Source organism: Macrotis lagotis, chromosome 1, assembly GCF_037893015.1.
Source record: "Macrotis lagotis isolate mMagLag1 chromosome 1, bilby.v1.9.chrom.fasta, whole genome shotgun sequence".
Classification (NCBI taxonomy): Eukaryota; Metazoa; Chordata; class Mammalia; order Peramelemorphia; family Peramelidae; genus Macrotis; species Macrotis lagotis.
In genome coordinates, this window is record NC_133658.1 from 377,409,849 (window position 1) to 377,427,735 (window position 17,887).

The 17,887-nt window shown below is 34.7% G+C and overlaps 1 protein-coding gene across 2 annotated transcripts in view; it reads right to left on the reverse strand.

Moving 5' to 3' along the window:
• Positions 1 to 3,758: 3,758 nt before the first annotated feature.
• RARS1 (arginyl-tRNA synthetase 1) overlaps positions 3,759 to 17,887 on the reverse strand; it is a 36,937-nt gene continuing 22,808 nt past the window's right edge. Inside the window, exons 12-15 of one of the 2 annotated variants that reach the window (XM_074212464.1) lie at positions 17,117 to 17,222; positions 12,491 to 12,663; positions 11,426 to 11,673; positions 3,759 to 10,692 (exon numbers count right to left, since the gene is read on the reverse strand). In XM_074212464.1, coding sequence (XP_074068565.1) covers positions 10,583 to 10,692; positions 11,426 to 11,673; positions 12,491 to 12,663; positions 17,117 to 17,222 — 637 coding nt within the window. In that variant the 3' untranslated portion in view covers positions 3,759 to 10,582. The remainder of the gene's footprint in view (positions 10,693 to 11,425; positions 11,674 to 12,490; positions 12,664 to 17,116; positions 17,223 to 17,887) is intronic. The other variant, XM_074212463.1, reaches the window with a different exon arrangement.

Consider the following 17,887-nt stretch of genomic DNA (forward strand, 5'->3'; position numbering starts at 1 on the left):
ATTTAAGAAATTTTATTTATTCCCTACTAATAGCAACATCAAAGATGCCCTTAATTTGTATGTAGATAACAGTGATTTTTGTATATTTGCAAGAGTGATCATATAAAATGATTTTTTTTCTTGGTCAAAGGGAAAAATAGATGTGCTTTGTTACATGTAATTTTTAAAATTGCTGTACAGGAAAAACAACCTAATTAAAAAGAAAACTATCAGCCTAAGTGTCTAGTAAATATGACAAAATGTTAATTCTAAAATATGTGTGTGTGTGTATATATATATATATATATACACACACACACACACACAAGGTGTGTGTGTGTGTGTGTGGTGTATACACATATAAGTTGTTAGGAAGTCTAAGATTTTTTCCATGACTTTGGTATCTTTCTCTCCTTCAGATATCTTGTATAATAATCCCTCAGTGCCTTATAATTGTATCTCTGCTGTGGAAATTAATAAAGGTAAATTGAGGCAAGGGGCTCTGAATAAAATCAGTTTATATTAAGTGCCACATATAACTCTTTGCAAAGTAGGTAAGACTGGCAACCTCAGGAAAGTCAGTGAACTCAATGAGAAGGAGGGAACCCTCTTTACTGACACACAATAAAGAAGGGGTTTTGGTAGAAATGGATCATTATGATCGGCTATATTAAGAAAGGTGGGCTGCCACAGAAGTGAAACTAATCATGCTCCTTTCTGATAATTGAGAAATACAGTTTTATGGGATCTTGTAATCTTTGCTAGGAAATAAAAAACTACTAGACTTGCTATTTTCTTGGCAGAGAACCCCCCCCCCCCATTTGCACAAGGATGAGCAAGAATAGATGGTATATATTTTGAGGATGGTTCCAAGTTAACTTGTGGGGCTTAAAGATAATAGATGTCCTAGAAGCAATGTAGGGGTGACTGGTACGAGAAATAACAACTTTCCTTTTAATTGTAACTTTAAAATAATTCTGAAGAAAGTTAAATTCCTGAGCTCAACTCAAGGACATGACATTTCTACCTCTTCTATAAGTATTTCTGGGAGGCTTGAAAGTATGATAGTTCTAGTGTCCCTGATGAACAATACCTTGTCATGATTTTTGTAAATATTTTTTAACCTTTTTATAGTCCTTCTACTTTAATCTTTGACTACCTTTGGATAACTTAGCTACATAGCTTGTCAAAACTTTCTTTAAAATTGGTATTTAGGGGCAGCTAGGAGGCACAGTGGATAGACCACTGGCCATGGAGTCAGGAATACTCGAGTTCAGATCTGACCTCAGACACTTAATAATTACCTAGCTGTGTGGCCTTGGGCAAGCTACTTAACCCCATTTGCCTTGCAAAAAAACTTAAAAACAACCAAAATTGCTATTTACCTGTTCTGATTTTCTTTGCTTAATGAGATACTACTGTTCTTAAACATCCATCATCCTTTTTTTATCATGCTTTATAAACAAAATTATATTGCAACTTGTGTTATCCTTGGCAGTAATCTCTTTGCACAGCTAGTAAGCTGTGGATTTGTTGAAGTAATTTCTGTACTTTTTTTAGGACCTTTGTTGTAGAAATTTATATTGCTTATGATCGACTCCAAAGAGAAGAAATGGGAGAAAAGATCTCCCTCCCTTCTCTGCACAGCTGGGGGGACTATTGATGTGGAACAATGCAGATTGTTAAATTTTCTTGATGTGTTGGCTATTTTTACTGAATTATTTTCCTTTTCAAAAATTTGTTATAATGGACAATTGTCTAAGAAGGAAGAATAACACATCAGGAAATGCCTAGGTATAAATAAAAGTTATCAATTAAAATTCATTTAAAAGTAATTTCTTTTGGTTGAAGTTTAGGTAAAGTTATAATTGACCATTATTTTCAGTTGTTTAAATAGGTCAGGATTGTTTCAAATCTGTCACATCTTTTTCTCTTATTAATTTTTTTTGTTTTATATTCTAATTTTAGCTCTGATGAATTGATGTTTACTAATTAGAAAATTTTTGTCCTTTCATCATTTTTAACCAATTCTTTTCTTGGAAAAAATGCTTATATATCAAACTGTGAGGCTTCTGTAAAACCTGTAAGTCCCTGTCCTCTTCCTTTTTCGTGAACCATGTTTAGTCATAGTAATCTGTCATCATCTTGCATTAAACTCCATTTATCATAATGGATGTCAATTTAATTTGGAGGGCCTTATCAAGCTCTTTATTTATCCTCAGCAATCAATTTTGGCATCTAACCTGCTTCATTGGTGTAAATATTGATCATTGGTGCTATGATATATAACTAAATATTTCATCAAATATATCTTGTTCCATTTGGACATTGTTGAAATCAACTTTACCAATTTCTTCTTTGTCACTTAATAAGTGAATGCATTTAGTTTTCCATTTAGCTGCAACTTTTCTCTTTCTCCTGGTTCTGTTTACAGGAGCATGTCAAGGAGAGATAGCATAAGCAGGGAAGAGTCAAAATGTTGGAGCAAATGGAACATTTTTGTTAAACTCTCCCTATATGCTTTTCTAAACAACTTTTTAAAAAGCACATCATATTGAATTCTATGATACAGTCAACAAAAAAAAATCAGATTAATTTTTTCATCCCAGGATAGCTTAGATGCATAGAGACCTAGGGTATTGGGGTGAGGCCTGGCTGTGAGTATAGTGCAATAGGAATGACATCAGCAATAAGGTCAATGGCAGCAATGGCAATAGAAGCAGTTCTGGGAGCACTCATAGTCCAGCAAGAGTAAAGGGTTAACTCTTGTGCTAGTACTCAGTCTAAGAATGGGCCTCATTTGGCTATTCCACAACCCACTTCTAGTTCGTAGTTCCAGGGTACAGAGAATGCTTGTACCCTATTACAAGACAAACCCTTCCTGGGTCAGAATCAACAGCACAGACCAGGAAGGAATGACCACACTTCTCCATCAATCATAGCATTTTGGAAACACAGAAAACTTAAGAGGCCCCCGCTCTATGAAAATAGTAGAATGTAAAAGTCTGAAGTTGGGGACAGTCACATTCCATTCAACCCTAGCGGTGGACTAGAAATAGTCCATTTATAACATAAAGTCTAAAGTCAAGAAATAGACTGGAAAAATAAAGAAATGCAAAAAACCTAACCAGAAAACATTATTATGGGCTACTGTTATCACCTGGATGCTATGCGCTTGCAACTATCCTTAATCTCCCTCTTAACTTTGTTATTTTCTTAAGGAACTCACAATGATTTTCCTATGAAACATGGCCTGTTACTGCTCAATTTGTCACTTTAATACCCACAGTAATGAGTAAATAAATTTCTGTCCCTAAAAAAAACCCCCTACAAAACATTATTATAATGACAGAGAAGCTCAAAACACAAAATCAAGAGAACATCTAAAAGCATCAAAGAAACATCAAAGAAAACTGCTGATTGGACACAAACCCAAGAATTCTTAGAGGAGCTAAAGAAAATTTTTAAAAAGGGTCCAAAATGATTTTAAATATAAGAGTAATAAAGGAAAAAAAGCATTTGTTAAAAATCAGAACAGGCCAAATGATAAGAGGGAGAAAAATCTCATGGAAGAAATTAAAAATTAAAATTGGTCAAGTGTAAGCTAATGACTTCATGAGATATCAAGAAATATAAAAATAAGTCAAAAGGATGGAAAAAAATCAATATCAAAGATGGTATAATTCAGTTATATCAACATAGGTACTAATTACAAGAAAGCAGTTTTATATTGTTAATCTTTTTATTTGATATTACCTTTTAATTGAAGAATATATCTTTTTACATTATATTAGACGTGATTTTTAAAAATCTCTTGTATTTGGGGGTACATAAAAGTTGAGAAATATTATGCAGTTTTGTTTTTGTCTTTCATTTTTTTTGAACTTGAATTGTACTATATTAATTACCATTAGTCCCACCTTAAACTTATGGTTGAATGATTTTCAATCAATTTGTTTTAATCTAGGTGATTTTCCCCCTTGATTCATTATAGTTTTGATTTGATTTCAGTTAATCCATGTATATCATTGTAAGTGTTACATTTGATAATTTTTATCATTTTCTCTGATGGGAATTTATCTTAATCTATAATTCTTTCAATTATTAAAGCCAGGGGCAGCTAGGTGGCACAGAGGATAGAGCACTGGCCCTGGAGTCAAGAGGACCCGAGTTCAAATACTTCCTCAGACACTTAATAATTACCTAGCTGTGTGACCTCAGGCAGTGCCTTGCAAACCACCCCCCCCCACAGTTATTAAAGCCAGTAAATACTAGAGAAAAAAAAACTCACAAATTTGCATATCCTCATGGATGGCAATGTTCTAATTTTAGAATTTATATTACTAACATTAACACTTGTCATAGGCTTTGATACACGCTAATTTCACTACAAGTCAATTCAATGAAGAGTTAAAAATATTGGAAAATATGGTTTAATAAATAGTAAGGAATTCAAAAAGTCAAAGATCAGCATTAAAAAAGGAAAAAACTGCTTACTTACTTATATAACATGGGCTCCATGAGGGCAAGGGACTTTTATTTTTATCTTTGTATCTTAAGTGCTTAGCATAATGTCTGGCACATAAGTACATAAATTTTTTCTTATCAAATCAATTTTTTTCATTGTTATGATTACTTCTGCTTTTATATTTCAAGAATTTCATAAGATTACAAGTTTGTTCCTTCTCTGGAATTATAGATTAATAAGAATCTTTAAGCACTTTAAGATTGGGAAGAGCTTTAAGTACACAAACTCATTTGATTCTTACAATAACCCTGTAAAGAATGTGCTTTTACTATCCTTATTTTATAGATAAGGAAACTGAGACTCAGAGAGATTAACTGACCTGTCCAGGGTGACACAGTCCATCTCAGTCAGGATTTGAATTCAGGTCTTTCTGACTCAAGTTCCAAATCTCTATACCATCTGCTGCTTAACTACACAAGTCAACAATACTTCAGGATCATGGGATTTAGAGGTCATTTAATCCAACACTATCAATTTGTAGATGAAAAAGAATTGTAGTTTCTTGTTTGAGGTCAGTTAAGTAATAAGTAAAATCAGGGTGCAAAGTTCTACTACACTCTTTGTTTGAGAAAAGAAACAGGAGGTGCTGGACAGAGCAAATACTGAATGATCAGAAAATAATAAAACCAGCAACATTATAACAACCAGCAAATACTTAAGTGTCTACTATATGCCAGACAGTGTTAAGACAATTGATGGGGATAAAATACAAAGAATAAATTAGAGCACAAATGTGTTGAGTGAACGTAAAAATTAATATAAATCTAGAAGAAAATGAAAAAAGATGACTTCTAATTATAACCCAACATATTTAAACATGGGACTATAGTTCAAAAGAGAATTGAATGGAAGACATCAACACTGATTTATGACAATTTCATATTAGTTTAACTGATATAAATCAATGTGGTAACACCTTATTCAAATACACGAATTACTTTCGAAAATGAGATAGAGGCAATACTAACTCGGAATGATAATCAAATTAGTTTATGAACTAAGCAGTCATCTGATAACATTTAAGGATGAAAATGAAAGGAGAAAAAGCACTGATGGAAGATAAAAAAAGATGCAAAAAGATTTTTGGAAAAAACTCTTTTTCTTCCTCAAGGATAGTGGATTTACCCCTTTAGGACTTTTAACATCATGGTCCTGGTTATGCTTATGGTGAGAAGCGAAAACAATAGTATGTGAAAGTTGGGAAAATCACCTGGATTATATCAATTATATATAGAAAATGATATATAGCAATTAGCATTTATATAGTGCTGTGTCATGTACTATGCTAAGTCTTTTAAAAACATCTCATTTACTACAACAACCCTGTGAATTAGGAGTTATTGAGGAAACTGAGGCAACAGAAGTGATTTGCCCAGGGTTACATAGCTAGAAATTATCGGACCAGTTTTAAACTGGGCTTTTTAAAATTTCAGTTCTTTGTGCTAGGGATTTTGAAGGTATTGAAGAATGACTTCTTGGGGGATGGGGTGGGGGAGTAGGAATACTGCATGGAAAAAAATATGAATTTGTATTACTATAAGGTAATGACCAAGAGAAAAATAATAATTATGCTGGCATGTCTTTTGGATTTATGTAACATTTTAATGAGAATAAATGTTTGTGAAGAATGTTTTCAATATAAATACTAGAAATGAATAGGAAGGTTCTTAAAAATGATTTTCCATAGATCAGTTTTATCAATCAGTTTATCAATTAGTAACAAACGTAAGATTCTGAAGTGCTTGTTTCTTGATTATCAAAAAAGCATTTCATATGAATATGGAACAGAAATCACAGAATTTGATTCAATTTATGCTCTGCAGAAATCTTCATTTAACATTCCCAAGTGTCATTCAACATCTTGAAAGTCTCTAATGGGATCCAGGGATGGTGGTGGGGAGTAGAAACCCACTACGGCACCAGAAAAGTCATTCCATTTTGAAATAGTTTGAATTATTTTTTTTTCAAACTAGCCTAAATTTGCTTCTTTACAACTTCCACCACATTTCCTGGATTTGCCTTCTTGCAACTAACAAAACAAGTCCAATCCCTTTTCTTTGTGTATTTCAAATGCTTGAATCTTCCTCCTGATTGTTTTTCTCTAGACCAAATACTGACTATCAATGATCTAGATTCCAGACCCTTCATCCTAGTTGCTCTTCTCAGCATACTCTCTGACTTGTCAATGTTCTTAAACTGTGGCACCCAGGGCTGAAAACAATATTCCAGGGGAAATCTGATAAATGACAAGTGAGGCACTGTTCCTGGAATAGTGCTATGGCTTTCTCAAAAACTGTACAGGCTTTTGGTGCCACATGATACTGTTGACTTAATATTAAGATAACAATCCTTTAAAATCCACAGATCTTTTTCAGAAATGTTATCTAAATCATATCTTGTCTATCTTATACTGAAGTTAATTTTAAATCTACTTTTTATCAAAATCATGAGCTAAAAATTCTATGACTATCACAGATTTGAAGCTATAAGAGAGGTCACCTAGTCTAATTTCTGTTTCAAGGCTGAGGATGAACTTTATCCAAGGTCACAAACAATAGTAAATATTTAACCTGGGTGGAGGGAGAAGGAAACAAATCAGGAACTAGGTTTTATAGACATTTTCACATTTTTTAGATTATCTTCTTTATGAGGTAGATGATTCTAATATCCCCATTTTGTATTTGAGGAAATTGAGGCAGAGGTTAAGTAATTTGCCCAAGTTTCCACAGCACTCACGTTATCAGAGGCAGGATTTGCACTCAAGTCTTTGCTGACTCCAGGCTCAGAATTCTCCCCAACAGGCCTCCTTGTAACCCTCCAGAACTGCAGCCAGGCTTTGTTCCTGATTTCTGAGACAGTATTCTAATACCATAGTATAGGGTCTTCAATGATGCTTGGTTGAATAAGGCATACAGGAGATATTTCTTTGCCATATTACAGGAGATGTAGCATAGAACACAAGTTGAAGGATTCCATATATTTATCCCTTCTGTTTACAAATGACACACAGGGCCAATTCAATCAAGATCTGGATTATTCCAAATTTTGACTCAACTATACACAGAAGAAAAAAATCAAATGGATGAAGAATGGTTTCAATACACTTGAGGTACCTTCCAATTCAAGATCTAAACTTGTTAGATTCTCAGTTCTTAGATAACATCTTTCAAAAAATTTTGTGTAATTGTCATACATGGAAGACACCTGGCTGGCACTGAAAGCTGTCAGATGGACAGTCAAAGGATGTGCTGTTGAACAGAAGCATTTTTACAAAATGTTAACAAGATAAAAAATAAAAAGCTGGTGTTAATTTGAGTGGGGAATTTCTATTTGATTATATAGTGCTTACTGTGTCACGTACTATGCTAAGTCTTTTAAAAACATTAGCTCATTCATCAATGCATAAACCTTAAGACAATACAAATGGATGTTTGCTCCACAACTGAACGGGGTTGGGCTAAATTTATTGAATGATCCCAAGCTTCTCGCTGAAATAAAGGTCCACTGTTGTAATAGCAACACTTTTCCATAGCTATATTTTTAGAGTATTAAACATAAATACTTTTATCAAAGGCTTTTTCACAACTCTATATCTATTGATGCAATCATAAACCTTTTTTCTTTTATATTATTAACCATGCTGAATACTAATTCTGAATTATTCTTATATCACTGGTACAAAATAAGTTTAAGACATAGTTGTTTTTTAGGTGGAGGGTTAGGTTGGCAGAGAAGGCACATATATAAAATTTTTGCTTCAATATTCATTGAGATTTCTATTTCATATACTGCTTAATTCCTCTCCAGTTTGGGTTTCCAGGACCACATTTGTCTCATAAAAATCTTGTAGAATTAAACCTTTCATATTTATTGGAAATACTTTTCTTAAAAGAGGTATTGGGGAGGCTAGGTGGCACAGTTGATAGAGCACTGGTCCTAGAGTCAGGAGAACCTGAGTTCAAATTTGGCCTCAGACATTTAATAATTACCTAGCTGTGTGGCCTTGGGCAAACCACTTAACCCCACATTTGCCTTGCAAAAACCTAAAGAAAAAAAAAGAGGTATTGTTCTTTAAATATTGGATAGATTTAAATAATGAAATGAAAAAGCACTTTATTCAGCAAATACTTTCCCAGGATAGATACAGTACTTGAAAAATACAAATTCCTTTGAAAAATCTTATGAAGAATGAATAATTATGAAAAGCATCACTTAAAAACAAGCAGTGGAGGGCTAAAAATCATTTTTAAAAAAGTTGGGAGGGGGGAAAGATGGCAGCATGAAGGCAGCATTTCCTGGGAACTTCTTCCCCAGAGAACTCCAAAAGCCATCAAATTATGATTCTAGCCAAAATTTAGAGAGCTAGAATCCACAGAAAGACTGAGTGATACATTTTCCCAGTCCAAGATAACTTAGAAGTTCTGTGGGAGTTGGAAAAAGCCCCTGTTCCAGCACATCCCAGGAACAACTTGAAGGGGTGGAGAGAGAATTCTGCTACACTAGAATGAGTGTGGAGGAACACAGGCCGCAGAACCTGCAGCGAGAATAGGGAGAAACCAGCTTGCACCTCCAGCCCACAGCCGCTAAGAGGGCCAGGGGAGAAGGTAGAAATATCTCTGCTCTCCCTGGGGGCAGGACTCTGCTGTTTGCCCACACTCAGATCCAGGTTGCAGTTTGGGCTTCCATACTAAGACAGCCCAGCAGGGCCCCTCCTTACAGCTCCAGGGCAGAGGGTAGTGCTGGGGTCATCTACATATCGAAGCAGAGGCAAGAGAGCATAAGACCTTGGAGGAATAAAGGTCCCAGTGGGGTGTCCCAACGCCCCCCCAAAGCCTTGTTAGTTCTATAAATTAGTCTTGAGTAGAGGATGAGTAAACAACTGAAAAAGAATCTGACCATAGAGAATTACTTTGGTGGCATGGAAGATCAAAACACATACTCAGATGATGACAAAAATCAAAGTTTCCATTTCCAAAAACCTCCAAGAGAAATAGAAAATGGGCTCAGACTATGGATGAGCTCAAAAAAAAAAAACCCTCTGAAAAGCAATTAGGGCAAGTGGAAGAAGAAAGTTGGGGGACAGCCAGGTAGTTTTGTTGTATAGAAGACCAACCCTGGAGTCAGAAGAATCTGATTTCAAATTTGGCCTCAGATACTTAATAATTACCTAGCTGTGTAATCTTGGGTAAGTCACTTAACTCCATTGTTTTGCAAAAACCAGAAGAAACAAAATAATTAAGTTAGGCAAATGCTCGAGGGAAGTCATGAAGTACTTATGGATGAAACTAGGAAGTCAATAAATAGAAAAAGCAGTTGGATCAGATCATGCATCTAAAAAAGAGGATTTGAGCAGGAGCCAACTTCAATGTGGTTAAGTTGTGGAAAATCTTAGTACTTGGTTGAGAAAAGGCAAGGGTGAAACATTAATAACAATTCATATCTATTCACCCATCTATATAAAAACTTCATGAGAATGCACACAAAATATCAAGAGTAACTGCAAAGAGGACAAGCTTTTGTAAACAGTATTTGGAATAATATACTTTTAACTCATACTCACACATTACACATTACACTCTATTTGCACTACTATTTTTTCCCCTAGGACTGGAGGGTTATAATGATAGTGAAATTGGTAAAATAATTGTTGAGGAGCATTATTCTTGGATTCTCACTAGTAGTCTATAGTCATGTCTTCTATGGAAAGAAGGGAATGAGCATTTACAAAGGGATGACCACTGAAAGGCCAGAGAAGTGAAGAAATAATGTCCAGGTCTTTCTCCCATTCTACCACTGATATCAATTGCCTTTGTCACTATGTCAGGGAAGGGTACCTTAAAGTCGGGGATGGCTGACTGACAAGCAGATAAGCAATAATGACCTTTGAGATCGGGACTGATGGACCATGATTTTCCCCCTTATAAATATATTTATTGGATATAAAAATGCTTTTTAAAGAGAAAGCTGAATTTTTTCTTTATTTTTTAAAATATCTTCTCCACATGATTATAAAAAAAGCAAGAGTGCTAATGATCATTTTGGTAAAAATACAAAATGTCTCAAACACAAGCTTAATCACATCCTCTGGACAGGTTTTATACCCAGGATATCAAATCCTTTAGCCATGACAGCGGCAGTTGCTTCACACAGTAACATCCTCCACATATTCACCTTCAATATTTCACCTATGAAAACAAAAACAAGGCCTAGTTGTTGTTTTTTATCCTTCTTATCTTGTTAAGATAAATAACCCCTGCTTTTTGAAATGAGAAGGGACAGGGCATATCAACTGATGCAAATTTGTTTTTTACTTTCAAATAAAAATGTTCAATTTACTATGAATATAGTACAATTTTAATTTTTTCATTTATTAAAAAACAATGCATTGTCAATTGAAATAGCTTGGTCCTTTGAGGTATTCTTAAATTCTTTTCTTGAATGTGTTCTTTATAGAATGCTAAGTGCCTCAGGGCTCTAAATAGAAGTAGAAAATTAGAAGATTCCTTTTGAATTTTCCTTATGGAAAAAAATTAGTATTAAAATATAAAGGTATTTTGGTTCAGATTATAGAAAAGTGATTTTTAATTTTTTACATTCTAGCTCATGATATTGAGGAATTAAGGAACCCAAAAGCATAAAGGGTAGCTTGCATTTCTTTCCAATGTTAGTTTATCATTAATGGTCAGACTTCCCTAGTAGTTTAATAGTTTCAGTCTCAAATGACTACTTGAATTTAATGTACTTTACTACAGAAAAAGAGAGGAATGGAGTAGAATTAAAATGATGAGTCTCCAAAGGATTGCTTTCAAAACAAATAAGACGAGAATGCATTCAAGGATGTGGTCTAAAACGTCTAATCAATATGATTACTTTCTGTTGAGAATGTTTTGTCATTTTAAATAGGATAAAGACACTTACCAGTTTGTCGATCTTTCTCCACACAGTAACAACTATCATAGAATTCTGTGAAAGTAGTTGCTAATTCATAGAGATAGTCACAGAGTGTGTGGAGAAACAAATCATCCAAAATCTTTTGTAAAATCTCAGGAAACCGTAGAATGCATCGGCCTAACTTCCATTCCTTCTCATGATCCAGAATGATTTTAGTTTCTTTAGCTGCTTTCTGTAACATCTCTTCATCAATGTTAGCCAATCGGGCAATAGATCTAAGAAGGAAATTACTGTGTGAACACTGTTCATTTATGGTATATATAACTATTCTTTTTATTACAAAATTAAGCATAAAGAAAAAAGTGCATTAAACACTCATATTACTGCTAGTTAAGGAGAAAAAGTGCTTCTTCTTAGAGCATTATAGCAGCTGTATTAACTTTACTATGCAATTCATAATACTAATGACCTGGACTGCTAAATAAAACTGAAACAGGAAATCTAAATAGACTAATTTTCTCTAAACAATATTTAGAGACTATAACTCCCCCAAAATAGGTGAAATATAAGAATTCAGGTGAAAAAAGTTATTTTGAAAGAGTAAACAAAAATAATTTGCACATATCTAGAGATATTTTAAGATAAAATTTAGATCAAGAAGTTGCCTGATGCAGTTTTGGGAGCACCAGACTAAGAGTCAGAAGACCTGGGTTTGAGTCACAGATCTGACATCAATTATATTAAGCACTATAGTACATGCTGGGAATACAAATACAAGCAAAAAGATTACGTCTCTCTGCCTTCAAGAAACATTTTTAACAGAGGGAAAAATAGATAATACATAAAAGGAACCTGAAAAGTAGTAGAATATATTTGGAGGGAGCAATTTTGGTAACCATTACAAGGGAATGATGAAGTATGGAATGCAGTTTAGTGAGAAATGAACATATGGCTGACATGGGTACCCACCTTAACTGCTCTAGACCTTTGTTTCCTCATTTACAAAATGAGAACTGATCTCTGTCTTTCATTTTTTAACAATGGACTTGAATGTAAGCAGATTTTCTACTTATGCCTTATTGTTCACTTTACCTTATCCTAGTGAAAGCATATAGCAAGTAAGCAGCTGTATTTCCTCTGTCATCTAGCATTTTGTCAAAGGAGAAGATATAGTCATTCATCCTGTTGTGGGAAAGATCAGCATATCTGATACAGCCAAAAGCCACTGAAGTCTGAGCAGCCTTCAATTCCTCTGGAGTTAAAACCTTTAAGAAAGAAGGATCACTCACTATTCAGTAAATCTAGGCTCTGGGTTAGACACTTGGGATACAAAAACAAAGGATGAAACAATTCATACCCTCACAATGAATTTACATCCTGAAACCAACAAGAAAATAAAACATGTATATTTGCATGTATGTATGTGTATATGTTATAAATATATAGTCAATAAGTACAAATACCTACAAAGTACCCTAAATAAAAAGACATTTGGATTTGGGAGACAAAGGTTGGGTCCAAGCTGTAAGAGGCTTTGAAAGTCAAAAGGATTTTTTTACTTATATAATCCTTGAAAGAATAAGGGGCCACTGATTACATAGGTGAAGTCAGAGTGAGAAGTCTTAGATAATATTTAAATTATGAGGGGGAATGAAGGATGGTAGTGTCTTTAAGAGACACAGGAAAGTTTAGGACAGAGGAAAGATGAGTTTAGCTTAAGACATTTTGAGTTTAAATATATTTTTAGGACAGTCTGAAAAAGGTGCTGTAGGACAAAAAAATTCTGATCTTGAAGTCAGACCGTATAAAAATTGTAGTAAAGTCTGTACAAGTTAATGAGAGGGTGTTTAGAGAAAGAGAAGAGAGCCTGGGACAGAATCTTAAGCAAACTATGTAATTAGTAATATGAAATAAATGAGTCAGCAAAGGAGAATGAAGAGTCAGAAAGGTAGGAGGTGGTCAACAATCTCAAATGTGACAGGTGAGAAGGATCAGGACCAAAATAAGACCTCTAGGATTTTATAATTTTGGAGAAAACAATTTTCAGTTAAATGAAAGGTTGGAAACCACATTAGAGCTGAGGAGTGAGAGGAAATTAGTATAGGATATGATACAGACCCCTAAAGATTCAAAAGGAAGTAGGTTCAGTGAGATGATTGAGGATGCCATTTTCTTAATAAGACAGGAATCAATCAGGTACACATGTAGGGAAACTGGTTTTGATAAGGAGAAGGGATAACCACAATCTTCAGTCAAGAGGAGAATGTTTGTCCTTTATTTGAAGACCACAACTTCAAGGAGGTGATGCCATGACAAGCACATGAAATGGATCTGAATGAGGGGTGTGGTGCTAAAGTCACCAATCTCACTTTCTCCTTCAGAGTCATCTGGTCCAGTGGCCAGATATGAATCAGGATAATTGGAGATAGCCTTGGACGTGAGGCAATCACAGTTCAAGTGGCTTGCCCAAGGTCACAAAACCGGAGCCAAGTGATTGAAGTGGATTCGAACTCTCAACCTCCTGACTCCAAGGCCAGGGATCTATCCCCTGCGACACCTAGCTGCCCTCAAGGTCAGAAAGGGCAAAGGTGTCAAATGAGCATAGGTTACATGTATCAGATTAAAAGAAAACTAGGAAATATTTAAAAAAAAAACAAATAAAAATAGATGTTAATATAGTTTTTTAAAATCAATGTGCAGCCTATAGCGTTATATACTGTTTTGATTTGAATTTGACACCACTGATCTAGAGGTTTGAAAATGAGAATGGGAGGAAAGCCCAAGGTTCTTAATTCTCAGTTAAGTCAGAGAAAGATCCTCAGTTAAAAGAGAAGGATATTACAAGGAGGCTTAAGGAGGGAAGAGGTTTGGAACAGATTCTGTGTGGAATGAAATAAGGAAGGAGGCAAAAAAATATTTTATATAGCAAAGAGGACTCAAAGTTGGATATGAATCTGTAATGTACTCAGAATAGGTGTGAGACTGCCTCCAGCTATTTTCAGCTCCTTGTGAGGCGTGGAAGTTAGTGGAAATAATTCAGTCAAAATTTGGTAAGTGAAAAACAAGAGGGTAAGGGGAGCTGAAATGACTAACTATTGAGTTGAGGCTGGAGAGAGTGGAAAGGTAGTCAGAGCAAAGGAAATGGTCCTAAAAAATACTACAGAATAAAGATAATAAAGGAAGTTTTAATGATGGCAAAGAGGGGATACAGACGGGATCTAAGCAAACAGAAAGAAATACCAGTCAGATAGGGGTCTGAAAGGGGAATATCAGAGAAGTTTGATACCTGAGGGTAATGGTGAAATCAAATGTGTAATCTCTGCTGTGTGGCTGAGATGCGGTGTCAAGGAAGTTATGGGACTGGAGGTGGAAGGAGCATCTACAAGGATGTTAAAGTTTTTTAGTATAAGAACAAGAGAAACTCAGTGAGTCAGGTGCTAAAACTTAAAAGAAGGAGAACGACCAGGGCAGTGGAGGGGTGGAAGATGCATTAATAATAGAGACCTAACAGGAACAGACAATGAAATTAACTGTTGCCTAAGTGACCTTTTTTTTTTTTATTAATATTTATATTTTATTATAAGGGCAGCTAGGTGGCACAGTGGATAGAGCACTGGCCTTGGGAATCAAGATGACAGGAGTTTGAGTCTGGTTTCAGACACTTGACCCTTATTAGCTGTGACCTTGGCAAATCACTTAACCCTGATTGCCTTGCATCCAGGGCAGTCTCCAATCGTCCTGATTCATTTCTGGTCACTAGATCCAGATGGCTCTAGAGGAGAAAGTGAGGTTGGTGACTTAATAGTGCCCCCTCACTCAAATCCAATTCACGTACTTGTCATGGAATCACCTCCCTGATGTCATGGTCTTCTTCAAAAAATGAAGGACAAACATTTTGTTTTATTATTGAATTTCCAGTTAATAGGCAGCTGACAGAACCTAAATAAACAAGAGTGAAGGTCTATATCCAGAAGAAACCATAAGACATGGGAAAAGTCCTACTTGTTCCAAAATATTGATAGCTGTTCTTTTTTAAAGTGGCAAAGAATTAGAAACTGAGGGGATGTCCATCAATCAGTGAATGGCTGAACAAGTTATGATATATGAATGTTATGTAGTACTATTGTTCTATAAGACTCTAGAGAAGCATGGAAAGAATTACACGAACTGATGCCAAGTGAAGAGAGCAGAACACATAACTAAATTGTGAACTGATCAACTATGATGGATACAGCTCCTCTCAGCAGTCCAGAGAACTAGGACAACCCTGGGAGACCTGTTATGGACAATGCCATCCACATTCAGACGAAAAATAAAAACAAAAAACCATAGAATCTGAATGAACACTAAGTTAAAGTTTTAAAATTTTCTCTCATGTTTTTCCTTCATATCCCATAGTTTTCTTTCTTTTCTCTTAGTCCTAATTCCTCATACACCAAATAACTAATATGTAAACACAAATGTACACCAGACTGTTCACTGCTAAGAAGGGGGGGAAGGGAGGGTGGAAGAAAAGTGTGTAACAAATAAACAAGTGGACAAATGTTAAAAAAATTTTCATATCATATAACTGGAAAAATAAAATAAAACAAGAGTGCTTTTCTTCAAAGGAAGATCTCTTTTGCTTGGCTTGCTATAGTTTCTTTCTCATTCTGTTATATGGTCTGGGAAGGGCATTGGAGGCCTCAACAATTCTACTTACAAGCTGGGAAAATCATTTAAATTCATTTTCAGCATGAAGATATAAAATTTACACAATTCACCTTATTTGGTAGATATAAAGAAATAGATGCTATATAATTGTGAGAAATCTGTTAGGGGCTACTATTACTCTATGCTCTTTCTCTACTCAGGATAATTTTTTTTAGTTTTTTTTTTATTGCAAGGCAGTGGGGTTAAAGTGACTTGTCCAAGTAAGTATTATGTAAGTGTGCATTTGGTTTTGGAAAAATGTAATTCTATCATTTTCAACTAGGTACATATGACATCAATACATTAAGTCAAATCAGTAAAACAACTGGTTCAACTGAAAATGGCATAATACAATGAAGGAGGAACCATTTAAAAGCTAAATGCCAGGGCAGCTAAGTGGTACAGTGGAAAGAGCACTGGTCCTGGAGTCCAGAGTACCTGAGTTCAAATCGGACCTCAGACAATAATTACCTAGCTGTGTGGCCTTGGGCAAGCCACTTAACCCTCTTGCATTGCAAAAACTAAAAAAAGCTAAATGCCACATGAAGAATATGAACAGAATATGAAGATGTGTTAATTTGAGTAACACCCACTAGAGAGAATGGGCTTTGATTTTCTTTTATGTCAAACACTATTCAATTATCTCAAATGCATACAGAAAAGCAGATGGAGGCTAAATAAGTGATTCCGTAAGTATTAAGCATCTGAGGCCAGATTTGAACTTGGGTCCTCCTGACTCCAGAGTTGGTGCTCTATCCACTGTTCCACCTTAGCTGCCCCAACTCAGGGTACTTTCAACTATACAAGACCAAGACAGATTAGGGAAGACGCTCAAAAATATAACAAATTTGAGATGGTGCAATAAAATCTAAGTGAACTAAAACCACCTAAAAGAGAAAAGTAAAAGGTCAAAGCATCATTTTACCTATGATTTCCAACCTACTTAACAAACACACACAGTAGGAACAAAAGAAAAAAAGAAATCAAAACACATACTTCTTTAACTCTAGTATGTACTAAAATTACCTTATCTCTCTCTTTTTCCTTCAGTTTATCCATGGACCTTTTCAGTCCTTCCTCTAAGAGATCTATGAGGCGCACTGTATCACCTGAGCGAGTTTTAAACTTTTTCCTAAAAGCAAACATTTAAAAGTTTTGGGTTAATAGATTCAAGCATTAACTGCACTTAAAACAAAAACAAAATTCCCATCAGACTGATTCCAAAATAAAAAGGAGGCTATGAGAGAAGGAAATGAGTGCTGGGTGGTAAGAAGTTTGCTAACAGAGGGAAAAAGACAAAGTAAAAGGAGTTTCTTTAATTATAAACAAATCAAAGCTAAAACAGTAGATGAGACTGTGACGTCTAGGTATATAATATACAACTATGATACAAACACTGTAACCATGTAGCTCTATTTAGCTATTTAATATTATGTTGCTACCTGTTCAAAATATTTGCTCTAATTTAATTATTTCAAATAAAACACTTTAATACACTAGAAACACAGAAATGTAAAAAATATTAAGATTGCTAAAGTCATTATGATTTTAAATTTATACTTGACTAGTGAGTGCCAAAACAAATACCAATGGGCAAATATCAAATAAATATACCAAATATGCTAACTTCATTCTATTTTAAACACAACTGCTTATAAATTCAAATTTAAAATCTGAACAAACCAGACATTTCGCTCTTGCTTTTTTAAAAATTCTAAGCAATTTCTTAATTATTCAGCTATATAGGATCTCAGTGATCATATGACTAAAAATATGCTTCACTTTTACAGACAGCAT